Raw genomic sequence first — 16,171 nt, 5'->3', positions numbered from 1 at the left:
TTTGGATGTCAAATTTGGAGTATTTAAGCTGTCCTAGGAGCCTGTCATGAGTCTTTCATATTGTTGATCCTGCTGTTCTTCTGGGACATCTCGGCTATCAAAAATTTCTGTGTCACCTCTGAATTTGTGAAGCTAATAGTGTCAGTGCTCAAGCCGACAGACTTCATCATGGAGATGAAACCTTTAATCATTCTCCCACCAAAACTGATAATTTTGTTTAGATGTTTTGGAGGAATGATGTGCTCACTTTCTGAAGTGAAGCTTGTTTTGGTGTCAGCAGACTGTGCAGATTGAACACTCAGCACAACCTCTTTAGCAAACAGCTGCTATAAGTTTTTCAGTGCTATCCTTGTGGCCCTGATCATCCGTTTTCAAAGCTTCTGCCAAAGGCTCTGGAAGTATGGTACCCATGTTGTCCAAAACAGCCTCCTCCGACACTTCAATGTTGGCGTTCTGGGCGATCATTTGAAAGTGTTTCGACGCAGTTTCAATGATCTCTATAAGGCCTCTGGCAGAAGAGTCTTAGTGGCTATGTCGGGGTTTCCTGATTTAATGGAACGCCACTGTTCAGCTGTCATGTTTTCAAAAAAGGATTTGATGACAGGACAAACACGAGCTGCTGTCAGTTCCTTAATGTTCTCTGTATTTAAGTATTCTTTTTCAATTTCTAATATTTGTATATTAGGCTGGGTTAAATGATTATTTGTTAGGTTTTGAGTTGAACTTGTCTTAAATGGACTTTCACCTTGAAAGCGTGTAAAATGTAAGTTCCAAGTTTGCTATTTCAAACATAGTTCCTGTCCTATTTATGGGTTTTGGGGCTGTAAGTTTTTTTTATCCTGGACTTCGCCTCATACTTCTTCCAGAAGCCCGTTGTGGATGTTCTGTGAGCATACACAAATGCACTTCATGTTTAATTTCTTAGCTCTGCGGCTAAATAATTTGTGAATGATTATTTGAATGTAAGCTTTACGTACCGGATCTGCTGTTGTCTGTGGTTCTGTTGTTGTCTGTGTGCCAAGTATTGCAAGCATTACGCTCTGACTATGGCTCGCAGCCTGGGTTTATAACCACCATCTCACGAGTGCCAAGAAAACTTTGATCTTTCTTTTTATGTATGCTCTTCTGAAATATGCCCTGTGAAGCATATTTGTTGAGCATGTCTGTGAGCACCTTGGTAAAGTCCAGGGGTCCGTTCTTCGTACCTCGCTTACTACATCCAAGATCAAATGACACATCCAAGATCAAATGACACATCCAAGATCAAATCATCGCGCCAACTTTGAGCTCGCTAATCCGGTTCCCCGAACACACCTGTTGTTGATGATTAGTACAGCTGGATGAAGTAATGTGAGATCACTGGGTGGCTTAAAAGGGGCTACGCATCGATAGTAGAAGCATTGATCGGCAACCCTGTGATTGGTCGGCGAAGATGTCGAAGGAGCGCGCTCAGTATTTTACGGCAGCAGAGCAAGAACTCTTGATTGAGGGATTTCAGGAGTTTCAGAGTTTAATTAAAACACAAGGGAACACTGCAAAGGCTGCAAAAGCAAGGAGAGAGGGCTGGCAGAAAGTTGCTGACAAATTAAACTCGTAAGTAATTTATTATATTATATTATATCATATTACATTATATCCTCTTTCACATTAGAGCCACAACAGGACCCACTAGAACATGGGAACAAGTAAAAGTGAAATATAAGAATATTCTACAGAATGGTAATATTTATCACTTATATTGCTTTTAGTCTCCTGAAAAGAGACCCTGAAATAATCTGTTTGTTTATAACAGCAACCAAGAAAAGGGCAGAGCAAAAAAAGACAGGTGGTGGTCCTGCACCCCCTCGTCACATCCCGGCAGAGGAGCTGGCCCTATAGGGTTGAATGCCACCAGACCGTTGTTGAGGACATCCCTGGGGGCAGCTCTTCCTTAGACGAGCAGCCGGGGTGCAGTAGCAGCAGCACCTTCATAACTGGTAAATGAGCTCATAATTCTATTTGTACAATGTAAAATATTTGGTTGTTGCCTTAATTAAAATGCTTTTTGTACTGTGACATTTATTGACATTGTGGGGTTTTTTTGTGTGTAGTTTTACATAACACCATCACTTCTACCTGTTCCCATGCAAGGGGTGACTGAAGCATGCACAGTAAGTTGAGATAGAGATATATATATATATATAACACACACAGTGTGGCAGGGAAAAGGGTCTGGGGGTCCAGGGAAAACAGGGATATACAAGCTCTTCTCCTCAGCAGATTCCAAATACACACATCCTCGCTCAGCTTCACGGAAAACGGCGTCCAGGGCAGATCTGTACACACACAGAGAGGGATGTCCAGGTTAGAAACGATCCACTCAGCTGGGATCGGCTACAGGTGTGACGGTGAGCACAGGTGCGCAGGCCAGGGGCGGGAGCCTGTAATGAGCACCGCTCCGGCAGAGAAGAGAGAGAGAGAGAGAGAGAGAGCAAAAAAAACCAAACAAAACATGTTGCCAAACACCAAGTGAGCCAGCAGGGCTCCAGGGGACCATGACCATGACAAAAATTAAATTAAAACAACACAAACAAACAGCATTGTAGCATTACCTTATTATCCAGAAGTCCAGCCTGTGCAGCTGAATGACTGTGTGCACTGCAGATCAATGACATTGATCTGTTGAAATTGGTATAGTTTATATTCACATTGATCCTGAGCACCAACTAAAGGAAAGAAAACATTCGTTAAAGCCCGATGCAAACTGTTTCCAATCATTTTAAGGAAATGTGTTGTCCAACCCGTTTTTGTTACATCTCTTGCAGGTGTGTCGGTGTGTCTGCGTTACATGACTGACACTGTGCAGCCAAACTTCCCACTCTTCACTCTCAGTCCAGGCATATCCCCTCTGAGTCTGCAGGGTAGCTTTGACACGTTCATGCTGTCCTATTATGATTCCTTCAGTGTGAACCTGCAGCCCATTGTGCACTTATGGCCGGACATTAAGCAGGACATCTGGACCAGTGTCTGCCTCACTGTGGACACCAGTAAGAGTGTGGTTCAGATGTTCAGTGGCGGGTATATGAGCCCCAGGAAGGTAATGCCTTATCAGGTGAGAATGGCGACAAAGTTAGAATCAGCATGTTAAAAACTGTGTAGATGTAGAGACAGAAAGACAAATTTACTAAACAGAGCAAAGCAGTGTGCGATTTTTACTTGAAATGTCTCCAATAAGCGGAATAGACACCTTTCCGAGGAAGTTCATTTTCCTCACTTGTATCCATGATTTCATTCTCTCACAGCTCATGGTCACAAGGAAAAATAGATCCGCTGATAAACTTCGAGCTTTGCCTTAATATTCAGCCATCTCTTAATCACATTACAGTCTGTCTCTCAAGAAACAAGACCCTGAGATAGCTGGACTCCACCAGCTGGAACAGTAACTCCTTTCCACCTTTTTTGTGCCTGAGACTTCAACAGAAGACATAATAATGACAACACAGAATCATTTTTGTTTCGTTTTGTTTATATCTAAGTGAAGAAAAAAAAATCAAATGACTCCTTCATTGTAATCCAGATTTCTAAAAGGCTTTAAAAAGTAGACAATATTATTCTCAAAATCACTTAATCATCTGTAATTTTGATCTTCTCTTTTTTCTGTGTGTTCAGTATGTGTGGTCAGGCGAGCCTGTGATTAGTTTCCCAGGCTTTGATGGTCAGCTGACAGACGTCCAGGTGTGGGACTATCCTCTGCGATATAGAGACATCATCTACTACATGAGCAGAAGTTATTACGGGTAAGATCTCTATGCTGAACTCACACACCGACCGTTTAATCATAACCACAGTATAAAAGAAAATATTAAAGATATAATTTTTTTTTTTTTTTTCATTTAAAACAGGCCTTGACTTAAATTTGTTTTTTAATGTTTAAGTTTTGTTTTAAAGGCTTTTTAAAAGTGTGTTTTGGTTTGGTTTTAGGTCTTAAAGCGGCTCCGTCATCTCCTGGTCCAACATCAGATACAATAACAGAGGAAGGGCAGTCTTGGAGGACACCTTTGACATGCGAGCAAAAGTTGAGCAAGAGAGTAGACGAAAGGAAAAGAAGATGAGATTCTTCAGTGTGGAGGAGGAAAACAAGCTGCTGCTTTAAGTCAGTCCCCACAAACTCCTTTGTTAAAATGTTAAGATTTCAACCAGAAATAAACATGTTTGCAGCCTGCTGCCAAATAAACAAACAAAAGCTGGTGTTGTCGCTATAAATAGTTTCCACCTATCCCACTGTTGCACCAGGCTGAAAACATGTTCATCTGTCCTGTGAAGCTGAGATGTCTTTTTCCCATTGGCTAAAAAGTGGATGGTGGTCCTTCCCCTTCTTCTTTTGTATTAATGTATATATCAGAGTTCACTTCATGCAGCCGAACAGCGTAATCGGTAATCGGTTATCTTTGTTTCACCAGCCTTTTTTGTTGTTTTTTCGATCATAATCACTTGAAGTCGCCAAATGTCAGTGGAAGTTTTTACACAGAGGTCAGGGCTGAGTTTAATTTTCCCATTGACTTCTAAAGGACAGTCTTTTTGAAGCTACAGGAGTTGCCATCTGGTGGCCAATATGAAAAATGCAGTTTTAATGCACTTCCAAAAGCACCGACTCTGTAAGCGTATAATCTCATATTTTACTTGGAAGTTTTACTTTTAAACTATGAAACGTCTTAAGAAAAAACAACAATACATCTCAAATTTATAAAGGAATTCTGCTGTAGTCATAGAAACCTGTCAGCAAGACTCACTGGGCTTACACTGTAAAGGAAATGAGGAAATAATTAACTTTATGACTTAAATAAACAGAAATTATCCGTAAATTAAACAAAATGCCAATTTTACTGTGTAAGAAAATGAAAATGATATTGTAAATTGTGGGGGGAAAATCAACAGAAAAACAAACATTTTCCTCTGTTTCATCATAAATACTGTACTTTTTCAGAGCATGGGCTGCAGTCTGAAGTGGATTAATCCTGCCTTTTTACATCTGTATTTAATATTCAGTATGTTGATGTGTATGTTGGATATTCTGTTATTCAACTGTGCTTTTATATTGCTGATGTAAATGTGATTAGCACTGTTGTCCCTTACCAACTTACAAGAAAAAAATCAATACAATCAACGTTTGCAGGCCTATGTCACCTTACAATGATAGAGCCAAGTCCAACTTAATTGTTTATGTATTTTAAAATTTCACAATCACCGTACAAATATGAGTGTACAGGAAAGGAGTGTCCCCTTATCTGTAAAATATCTGGAATTTAGGCCAGGTTAAACCATTGAAAAGCTCAGTATACTCCTAATATACACAGGTTATGTAAGATGGTGAAATATTGTTTTTTTTCCCAAAAATTACCAAGAAATTATCAACTACTTAAATTTACTTACAATGTAATTATTTCTTCATTCGCATAGAAAACATGAATTTATGCATAACTTAAAATCACTTACACAGTACTTCACATGATTTCCAGAATAGTGTCTCCTTTCCTGTAAAACATCTGAAGTTATGTAATTATTAAAATTACTTATTTACTACCGAAAATGACTTACACATTACATACTTGAGTACATACTAAATTAAGTACTTGTGCAGTACATAATTTACTTACAGTATAACTATTTCTAGTGTGCCTAGCTTTAATTATTTGTAGGTAAACTTAATTCTAACTTTAAATAACATACATGGAAATTACATTTAATTATGCTCTTAGTCACGGGTATTATAATGTATTACTAAAAAGTGCTTATTTTAAGCAAATTTCCCACTTGTGGGACTAATAAAGGTTTATCTTATCTTATTCCTAAACTTAGCCACTAACTGTCTTGTGTTCCAGCCTAACCTCAGCCGACCTGTCTCACTGTTGGATTTCTCTTTCTAACATGGCCATGTCTTATTTATTTTACAAGTAAGTAAATAAGTAAAACTTTATAAGTACGTCATAGGAGCCAACAATGCATAAAAAAACAAAATTAGAGAAATTAATAAAAAGCTGATTTTAAAAGATGTTTTTAACTGGCTTTTAAATAAGACCTTACCAGAGGCAGGTGAAAACACTGAGCACATATGAACCAATGCACTGTAAGACACTTTCGAACAAAAGTGTAGTTAAAATGTCCAGAGAGCAAGAAAACGCTGTCATTGTACCACTAAGCTTCGTTACTGCTGCAAAACTGCCTAAGATAACAGGTCGAGCTGATGTGACAACCGTCTGCATAGATGCTGAGGAAGAGATATTATTTCTTACATTTCTGACCTTAAAACAAAAAATGAAAGAAAATAAGAAAAGAAATAAGAAAATATATACAACATAAAGAGTCTTTAGATAGTGTGCAGATAACATCAGTCTACCCAGTGTCATAAAAAGATTTTCACAGTTCTGCCCTTTTACTTATTCTGTGGCCATAAGGTTTGAAAACAGCCTCTGGGAATCTTATATCCTCTTTCCGAAATGCTTCAGTATCAGAGGAAACAAAACAAAAGCTCAAGAACAAAATGTGGAACTAAAAATCTGTTTTGGTTACCGTTCAATCTGTTTTCATGTTTCATGTTAGGTGGGACTTGTGGTCCTCCTACAAAAACTGTGTGTGTGTCAGAAAGAATCTGTTTACCAATCTGTTTGCTGCATTACTATGTGTAAACTATTTCACAGATGTAAATACACGCACTGAAATATAATGAAATGAGGCTCTCTAGCATTCTGTACTGAGAATTATCGTTGCAGCATCAACATACGCGCACACATGCAGGATAAAACTTCACGTTTCCACACATTCAAACCTTCCTGCTCCTGTTTGAAATATGTTGCTTACTTGCGATGATTTTACATCTCAACATTTGTTACTGAGTGACGGAAATAAGATTTCCTTAAGATTATTCAGAGATCTAGCATCAGCGCTTGTAGACTTTAAAAAACTGCAGCAAACAGAAAGCTGCCTCTCTCCACTTTGTTTTGCCAGGTCTCCTACACCTGAATGCCAAACCCTGTGGAGTGAAAATGCAGATACTCATGCATCAACCCAGCACCTCAACCTACTGAGCAGAATGTGATAGCCAACTGTATCAAAAGCTGAGGTAAGGGCCAACATGAGCAGCACAGAACAGTAACACTTATCACTCTGCATCAAAATGTCATTTGATACTCTCAGACCAAGCCAAACAAAATATCTGACTCCAGGGAGCCCCTCCTTTCTTATTTTTTACTGGGCTAATATTTCAGCTCATGCTACCCTAACATGGCACCCTTTCTTAAATAAATGTGTCTTGACTAATGTACTCATAGTAAACTGGTATATTCAGTCAGAAAAGTGTCTGGAGCTCTGTGTGAAAGTTTGGGCAACAAGTTTAAGGAAGTGAAAGATGAAATTTACTGACACAGCAAGCTGTTAATACGAGATAAAGTTCAGCACTGGTTTGAGTAGAGGAAGTAAAACCTCACATACAGATTTAATGAAAGCTAAACTAACTTAAGAACTAGAATTTCCATATAGTATTGGTTCTTGTGTCAGTTTTACCTCTTGTTAAATGATGTGGAAAAGCTGTTGTGGTGAGCAGAGCTACTCAATCTTTTAGTGTTATTTTAGTCTAAATAGACTGGAATCAGCCTTTATGGACTGTATTCATACTGCACAGCAGTCATGACCTCTGTGTTGAACTTGCAGCCAGGTTGAGGTGTGTTTGCGGTTCAGGACAGCACAATGAGACATCACATGGTCCTCTTCATGATAGATTCCTCCATGTAGACAGTTACAGCTCAGTGAACTGAACCGGATTACTGACACATTATCAATTATTCAAATATTCTAAAAACAGGTCTATTGCTTTTGTGTTGATGTTTTTTTTAAAGTATTTGAGCAGTGAGTTTCTGTCACACTGTGCTGTGTGGATCGTTGATTAACTTTAGCAGAGGCAAATATAGGATGCAGGAGAGGCACGAAACTCAAAGGAAGCTTTCAAAGCTGATAGTCTAGGAAGCAAACAAAGTCCAAAATGCCCAAAACACACAGGAATAATGTCAGAGTCCAAACACCAGAAGTCAGAAGGGATGCAAATACAGGACGCACAGAGCAAGGAAACACACAGCTGCAAGAACATCACGACAAAGGACAAAGGAAGACTGAGAAAATATATACAAGAAAAAGACAGTTAACATAAGAAGAATAATAATAAGAAGAAGAAGACGTTTATTTATGTAGCGGTTTTTAAAACACACAGTTATAAAGTGCTTCACAGTTTGGATAAAAAACACATTACATTAAGTTTTACATGTTATCCATGCAAACTCAGAGACGTAGGCACTGTCTAAACCAGGGGTCGGCAACCCTGGGCACGCGTGCCACAGCTGGCACGCGAAGGGTTAACTGATGGCACTGATGCGCCACTGATGCAGTCTATCTGGGTCAGATATAAACCAAGTTTAGGTGTAGTTTATTTTCATTGTGCTGACTTTTTACAGTCAGTTACAATAAGCGGAATCGTCCCGTAACGGAGTTTGTCCCGGACTTCAGCTAGAATGGAAAAAGACACAAAGCTGGAGTTATTCTGTGTCTTTACGCTGTCAGCTGCCTCTTCATCTCTCATTCTCTCCCCTCCCTCTCCTGTTGCTACTTAAATCATGAAACTCATCAGTGATCAGCTGATCGGTATTTCTGACGCAAGTCCGTCTCTCTTGTTTGTTTATCGCCCACTTTGCGCCAGAAAGAGGAAACCTGCGGATGTCGCGCTAAACAACAGCAGCACGTTTAAGCTTGATCAGCTGTTGTTAGAATTTATTTAATATTAATTTCTAGTATCAGCTGATGTTTGCTGGAGCCACAGCTGTAAAAGCTGCTGGTCATGATATCGGTTTGGATATGTGGTGAGAGGGAAACATGCAGATGAAACCAGGAGATGTCCTTACTGAATCATCAGAGCTGAACAGGTGATGGAGAGGTAAACAGGTTTACCTTTTAGGTGACATGGATAAGTTGAAGGGAAGTTATGAACTGTTTCTGAGAGACAAATAACACCAGGATCCTTTTCTACGTAGCTGACAGCTGGTAACTGTGCAGGGGCGGGTCTAGCAAAGTTTTGCCAGGGGGCCATGTAGGGCATTAACAGGTAAAAGGGAGCACAAAGAAATACTTTTCTTTCTTATTCTCATTTAAAATGTCTAACTTTTATTAAATAATTGTCCGAATCTTACAACCAAAGTTTTTATCTGATGAAAAATGTATAGAAATCATCTGCTTCAGGAGCTGTCCGCTCAGCGCAGCATCAGCACCGCGGAAATACATCCATAGATTCGAGACAGAATTCACAATGCGTTTATGGGACTTTCAGGTGTATGGACCAATGTTTTCTTTTCTGATCAAACCAGAAAGCTTTAATGAGCAGCTGGATTTGTCTCGCATTAACTGGCTGGACACAGAGGACATCGAAATGCAGCTGATTGAACTGAAAAGCTCGACTCTGTGGGGGTCAAAGTTTGCAGAACTACGAACGCAGCTGGAATCCACAGCTGTGCATGTTCATGGAGCTTGCATTTTCACCTGCTGGACATCACTACCTGACAAGTTTAACTGTCTTCAGAACATTGCAGAAGCCTTATTGACAGTATTTGGCTCTGCATATCTGTGTGAGCAGATTTTCTCTCACATGAGTGTCCTCAGGTAGCCGTCTGAACGCTGGACACTCGGAGACCTGTGTCTCTGAGTGGGAGACCAGAGATCACATTAACATGAGTGTCTCTGTATTAACAAACATGCCATATTGGCCCAGTTTATTTTTCTTATCACTGTTGTGAGGAGACCATAAATAGCATTTGCTTTTTCTGTTGTACAGTTCATTTGCTGTTATGGAGTTCTTGTTATGGATAAAAAGTGTCTTTTGTTTTGTTTCAAAATAGCTGATAACTATTCGCTAATAGCTGCCAACATCTGCGAACAAATATAATTCTATAAAGTTGTTCTATATACTGTGTAACTGTTAATATAGAGCGTTATTAAATTTATTGCTAATACAATCATATGGCACACTGACTTCTGAGGAAAGTTTAGATGGCACTCATCATCAGAAAGGTTGCTGAATCCTGGTCTAAACTATAGGAACAGCTGCAGATGACTAATTAAATATTAACTAGAGCAAAGACAAACAATAAACCCAACCCAAAGATAATGTATCTTTTGTGTGTGTGTGTGTGTGTGTGTGTGTGTGTGTGTGTGATTGCTCACCTGGTGATAACGATGAAGCCTGATGGGGATGAGGAACTCCTTTTTAACAGGAATAAACCTCTGTCATAACCAGGCTCAGGGAGGGGTGAAAATGAAATGCCCCTAAATGCCAGAAACTGCGGGTTTTTGTCCGTACTGTCTCAAAAAGATGGTCAACCCCATTAGATTCTCATTTTAAAACGTCCAAATTCACAGCATTAAAAAGCATGTTTGCAGCCTACTGTTCACAGTTTTAGACTTCATGTATAGTTTTCCACTTCATTACAACTGTACAGTTTTTTTTCAACTCCCTCTGTCCTGAACAGACAGAAAATATGACCTCCCTGTGACTTCACATTTGCTGCTATCTGTCTAATCTTGCAACACTGAAAGGAGGGGAAAAGGAGGGGGCAGGGAGAGTTTCTGTTCAAAGAAATGAAACTTAAAGCCGCTGCTGATGCCTGAACCAGTAAACTGAAAGTTACAGAGCTGAAGTGCAGCCTGCTCAGACTCAGAGAGGCAGCAGAGATAAACACATCCACACAGCGAGGACGCTCACACGCTTCACTGCAGGGACGCTCAGTGTCAGGGATGAAGATGAAGCTGCTTCTTGTTCCCTTTCTGATGGTTATTATGGAGGTGATTGGTGGACCAACTCCATCTGAACAACCAGATGCATGGCCAAGAACAACAGGTACACACACAGAAGAGAATGTGGTTAAATGCAAATATAATTACCAAAATTGCAGCAGTGAAAATATTTCTTAATTAAAATCATGCGCATGTAGTGAAGACAAAGGACTATAACAATGGTCCTTTGTCTTTATTAACAATACTTAAAGAGGCCCATGTGATATGCAGTCGGATTTGCTGTTGCTTTTATTTTGTGTAGATTGCAGCTGAAGGCTCTGACTCCTACGCTGCTTTTCGAAACTCTGCAAACCACAAGTATGGCTGCAGCCGGAGAGCCAAGAGCTGTTTTGTTGGGGCCCAATCATTCAGGACGTACAATAATGTGAAAAAGTGTTGGCCCCCTTCCTGATTTCCTATTTTATTTGTATGTTTGTTACACTTAAATGTTTCAAATCAACAAACAAATTTAAATATTAAACAAAGAATACAAACACAAGCAAACACAAAATGCAGTTTCTAAATGAAGGTATTTATTATTAAAGGGGAAAAAGTCCAAACCTACATGACCCTGTGTGAAAAAGTGATTGCCCTCTAAACCTAATAACTGGTTGAGCCACCCTTAGCAGCAACAACTGCAGTCAAGCGTCGGTCATAACTGGCAGTGAGTCTTTTACAACGCTGTGGAGAAATTTTGGCCCACTGATCTTTGCAGAATTGTTGTAATTTTAACCACATTGGAGGGTTTTCGAGCATGAACCACCGTTTTAAGGTCATGCCACAGCATCTCAATCGGGTTCAGGTCAGGACCTTGACTGGATCGCTCCAAAGTTAACTTAATTTAACAAATTTCCCACCTGTGGGACTAATAAAGGTCATCTTATCTTATCTTATTTTGTTTCTCTTAAGCCATTCAGAGGTGGACCTGCTGGTGTATTTTGGATCATTGTACTTTAATAGTGCTTCAGCTTGAGGTCAGGAACAGATGTTTTGGTAGACAGCAGAATTCATGGTTCCATTTATCACAGCAAGTCTTCCAGGTCCTAAAGCAGCAAAACAGCCCCAGACCATCACACTACCACCATCCTATTTTACTGTCGGTATGATGTTCCTTTTCTGAAATGCTGTGTTACTTTTATGCAACATGAAATGGGAACCACGCTTCTGAAGATGTCATTGTTTGTCTCGTCAGTCCAGTTTAGTCTTGAGGATCATCAAAATGTTTTCAGGCAACTGTGAGACGATCCTTTGTGTTCTTTTTAGTCAGCAGTGGTTTTGTCCTTGAACTCTCCGATGGATGGCATCTCTGCCCACTCTCTTTGTTATTGTTGAATCATGAACTCTGACCTTAACGAAGACACGTCAAGTCTGCGGTTCCTTAATGTTGTTCTGGGTTCTTTTCTGATCTCCTGGATGAGTCATCGATGTGCCCTTGGAGTAATTCTGGTTGGACAGTCACTCCTGGAAGCTTCACCACTGTTCCAGGTTTTTTCCAATTTGAGTATAATGGCTCTCACTGCGTTCATTGAAGTCCCAAAGCCTTAGAAATGTCATTGTAACTCTTTCCAGACCGATAGACGTCTCTGACTTTGTTTCTCAGGTGTTTCTTTAGATCGTGGCATGATGTGTTGTTTTTGAGAACTTTTAGTCTGCTTCACTTCGTCAGACAGGTTCTGTTTAAGTGTTTTTTTGATTCAACAGGTCTGCCAGTAATCAAGCCTGAGTGTGTGTAATGAAATGAAACTCAGCTTTCCAAAAAATGTGGTTAATCACAATAATTCATGATTTAACAAGAGGGCCAATTACTTTTTCACACAGGACCAGGGAGGTTTTCTCCCTTAATCAATGAAATCATCATTAATTTTAGTAATAATAAAGGTTCTGGATTTAGCAGATCAATTAAGAGATATGGTCTTTCTTTCCAGCCCCTGTTTGTACTTTCATTGCAGTGTTTTGGAACAAATGGAGGTTTATAAAAAGCTGCTCGATATTAAGGATGTTTAAGGATATATCTCTGCAGTTAAAGTGAATTCATCTTGCCACAGTAGTGAAAATCTGATATCTTTGTGTCACTGAGTTCTCGTCAGCGAGGACTGGAGCTCCACACATACCTCTTTATTTATGCAGTTTCTAAAAACAGAAGATAACCTTTGCCTCACTGTAAAGCCCAGCTGCAGAGCACTGACTGTTTGCTTTGCAGCACAGCTACCTGTTGTGCTCACTCACTCTGTCCCCTCCTGCCCTGCACCTCAGGTGAGAGAGGATGCACACCAGGTGCTCTGCGCCACCTTTCCATCTTACAGTTGCATCTAAAACCAAACTGCACATCCGTCCAGTCTAAAACAGGCTGGAGTCACATTCCTGGCTTAAATTACTGCTCTAGTCCACCTTCGTCCTGGATGATGGACTGTTCATAAAAGCACTTACATTAATAAGTACAAAGAAGGTTTCATATCATATCATGTTGACCACTTGTTTATGTTTCTGTCTCCAGGAAGTTCTGCACTAGATCTAAGAGGGAAGATGTTCACTTTGTCTCGTAATTATGGAGGTGTAACCTTCTACCCGCCCTATTATGATTCTGTCTCGCCATCTACCCCTGATTACCCAACCAGAAGACACAAAACCAGTTCCTGGATCCCCACCACACCTCCCACCACCGGTCCCTGGGGCTCCACTCGTTACTCCCCCCTTTCTACTCCTTCCTGGACCACCAACCGTCGCTGGACCTATCCCTGGACAACAGAGAGTCCAACTAGAGGTGAGTACAGTCCAACATAGGTACAAAAATGTGGTAAATCAAGTATTATTACAAATTTGTTATAAATTCGTATGCATGTGTTCAAATGAGATTCAACTAAAGAAGCTGTTAAGTTTTTGCTCATCTTTGGTAAATTTGTGATCCTGCTCTCCTCCTGCAGGTGTGTCCGTGTGTCTGCGTTACATGGCTGACAGTTTACAGTCCGGCTTCCCGCTTTTCACACTCAGTCCAAACAGATCCCCTCTGAGTTTGGAGGTAAACCCTAACTCATACGGCCTGACATTTAGCGGTTACTACAACTATGTGTACCTGCGACCCCTCATCAAGTTCTGGCCAAACATCGGATCGGACTTCTGGACCAGTGTGTGCCTCACTGTGGACACCAGGAAAGGTGTGGTACAGATGTTCAGCGGCTCAAATATGAGCATCAGGAAGGTGCTGCCGTCTCAGGTGAGAACAGGGCTGAAATCAGCTTGGAGGCAGATATATCAGACTACACTTATGGATTGTTTCCATCCACTTTCTTAAATATTTTTTATGTTTAAGTTATTGCTTCATGTGTTTCTGTTTTATGTGTTTTTCCCTCCTTCTGTAAGAAAAACTGTACATCTGTAAACCGCTTGAGTAGATGTACTGAGTTATGTTTCGTTACTGGGTCTGTTGGAGGTGCTCATTTTAATTTCTGCCGCTTCACACTGTTGCAAATCACCTCAGTGCAAACTGGGAATCATCAAAGATGACAACAGACAGAAAAGAAGAACCAAATAAAGAACAAAAGCAAAGAAACAAATTGTTAAAATGATGAGACGATGAATCCTTCATTGCAGATATTAATGCTTAGACTGTAAAGAATACGGGCACCTTACTAATTTTTGTGAAATCATCTTTAATTGCTCTCATTGGCTCTATTATGTCTGTCTGCAGTATGTGTGGTCAGGCGAGCCTGTGATTGATTTCCCGGGTTTTGATGGTCAGCTGACAGACATCCAGATGTGGGACTATCCACTCCGCTATAAAGAAATCTTCTACTACATGAACAGAGGTTATTATGGGTAAGATCCTGTGTGCGTGTCTGTGTGTGTGCACGCACATTGAATTACGTTGAATTTAGAGAGTATCCTAACAGGGAATCCATTTATAAACATATTCAAACTTAGGGCGTAATGACGCTTGATGATCCGTATCCCGCCCAAGCAAGTTTGGTGTCCAAAGTCCAGTTCATTGGTCCAGCGTGATTGTGTACTGTGTCCCTGGAGAGGTGGGCACAGTGTATTTGTGATAGATAACAAACTGCAGATGGTTTAATAGTAATAAGTCTTTATCAGATCAGCCAATGCTGCAGTGGCTCTTCGTGGTTTGGACTTATACTTGTGTGCTGGTGTGTCTTTGAGTGAAACTCAAGCACCATTCATGTGGACTTCCTTTTATGCTTGTGTAATAACAATAACTAATAATGCTCTTGTGTTTTTTAGGTCTTACAGCGGCTCCGTCCTCTCCTGGTCCTACATCAGATACTCTCTCAGAGGAAGGGTAGTCATGGAGGACTCCTATGGTATGCAGGCCAAAGAGCCAATCAGGAAAGTGGGGCGAAAGCACGGACTGAAGCAAGACAAGCTGAAGTTTTTCAGCATGGAGAAGGATGGAATGAGTGAGGCCCAGAAAACCCAGGTGTTATAAGACGTAACAGGGGCATCAGCACCAAAAGAAAAGCAAAAAGAGTGATTCTTTCCTTCTTTAACACTGATCATCTGAAATTAAAAGTATGAGGCTTTTGCTCCATGTCTTCCCCAGCCTTTCTGTCCATTCTCCAAAAGCTAAACCTGCTCTCTAAAGTAACCAACTGCAAAGAGTCCAGCTCAGTGACTTAAATTAGTGGAAGTGAGGCGTCACTCAGCGCACTGAGTTCATCATACTGACTGAAAATTGGCAACCGCCAAGGATGAGAAGTATGCAGCTGGTATGGGTACACCGTCCAAGTAGTTGAACTGCATGTACTCAATACTGTATATAAGCACTTCATTTCAGACACAGATTTTACTAATGCTCAAAGCTAATTCTTTTCATTTGTATCCACTGTGTGTTTTTTTTTTTTAAATTTGTGTTTTGTAAAAGAAAATAAATAAAGAGGTGGTAGACAGAATCTGATTTATTGTGAAATTTATCCATTGAGACACTTGGTATTTTGAAGCTTAAGTCTACAAGAAAATACAAAGAAGGAAATTAATTTTAACAAACTTCAAAAAAAGTTTTACTTTGCTTGAGATTATTAGTTGTATTAACATTTTTAGTGGAAAAACAAATTTGGGGCTGAAACCTATCCCAGTGAGTGATGGGAAACATTCTGGATAGGATGAACATAGATTCACACCCAGAAGCACCGATTAAGTTAAATATGCATGCCTTTGAGCTGTGGGTGGAAGTATTCAGAGTATTTAGAGAGTACACAGTTCTCAGAGGAAGGCCCGAGCCAGCAGGGGGGTTTACACCCAGGGTCCAGTTGTTCAGAAGGTGTAATCTAAAAGAATGATCCAGTTTTGGTAGTCCTTTTTTTGGCCTTCTACTGATCAC

At 40.2% G+C, this 16,171-nt stretch overlaps 2 protein-coding genes and 1 long non-coding RNA gene across 11 annotated transcripts; 2 read left to right on the top strand and 1 right to left on the bottom strand.

Annotated features, from left to right (window-relative positions):
- Positions 1–1,542: 1,542 nt before the first annotated feature.
- On the top strand, positions 1,543–4,225 carry LOC112846898 (jeltraxin). Of its 9 annotated transcripts, none has more exons than XM_025907190.1 (7): positions 1,543–1,593; positions 1,793–1,976; positions 2,091–2,150; positions 2,260–2,387; positions 2,805–3,091; positions 3,649–3,776; positions 3,961–4,225. In XM_025907190.1, the coding sequence occupies exons 4-7, from the start codon at positions 2,336–2,338 to the stop codon at positions 3,965–3,967; spliced, it is 474 nt and encodes a 157-aa protein (XP_025762975.1). In that variant the 5' UTR covers positions 1,543–1,593; positions 1,793–1,976; positions 2,091–2,150; positions 2,260–2,335; the 3' UTR covers positions 3,968–4,225. The 9 variants fall into 9 exon arrangements, with proteins under 9 accessions (XP_025762975.1, XP_025762976.1, XP_025762977.1 ...); XM_025907191.1 differs by having other exon boundaries at positions 2,257–2,387; XM_025907192.1 differs by lacking the exon at positions 2,091–2,150.
- LOC112846899 (uncharacterized) lies at positions 2,164–2,913 on the bottom strand. The gene is made up of 3 exons (XR_003220108.1): positions 2,794–2,913; positions 2,592–2,705; positions 2,164–2,315 (listed from the first exon to the last, which is right to left on the bottom strand). It is a non-coding gene; the product is annotated as an uncharacterized LOC112846899 (long non-coding RNA).
- Positions 4,226–10,679: 6,454 nt separating the features above from the next.
- Positions 10,680–15,743, top strand: LOC100691815 (uncharacterized). Its single transcript, XM_003448358.5, has 5 exons — positions 10,680–10,906; positions 13,337–13,603; positions 13,764–14,053; positions 14,528–14,655; positions 15,076–15,743. The coding sequence occupies exons 1-5, from the start codon at positions 10,804–10,806 to the stop codon at positions 15,278–15,280; spliced, it is 993 nt and encodes a 330-aa protein (XP_003448406.1). The 5' UTR covers positions 10,680–10,803; the 3' UTR covers positions 15,281–15,743.
- The last annotated feature ends 428 nt before the right edge of the window (positions 15,744–16,171 follow it).

Source organism: Oreochromis niloticus, linkage group LG5, assembly GCF_001858045.2.
Source record: "Oreochromis niloticus isolate F11D_XX linkage group LG5, O_niloticus_UMD_NMBU, whole genome shotgun sequence".
Taxonomy (NCBI): Eukaryota; Metazoa; Chordata; class Actinopteri; order Cichliformes; family Cichlidae; genus Oreochromis; species Oreochromis niloticus.
Note: the sequence above shows the minus strand (reverse complement) of the source record. Positions and strands in the feature narration are given on the sequence as shown.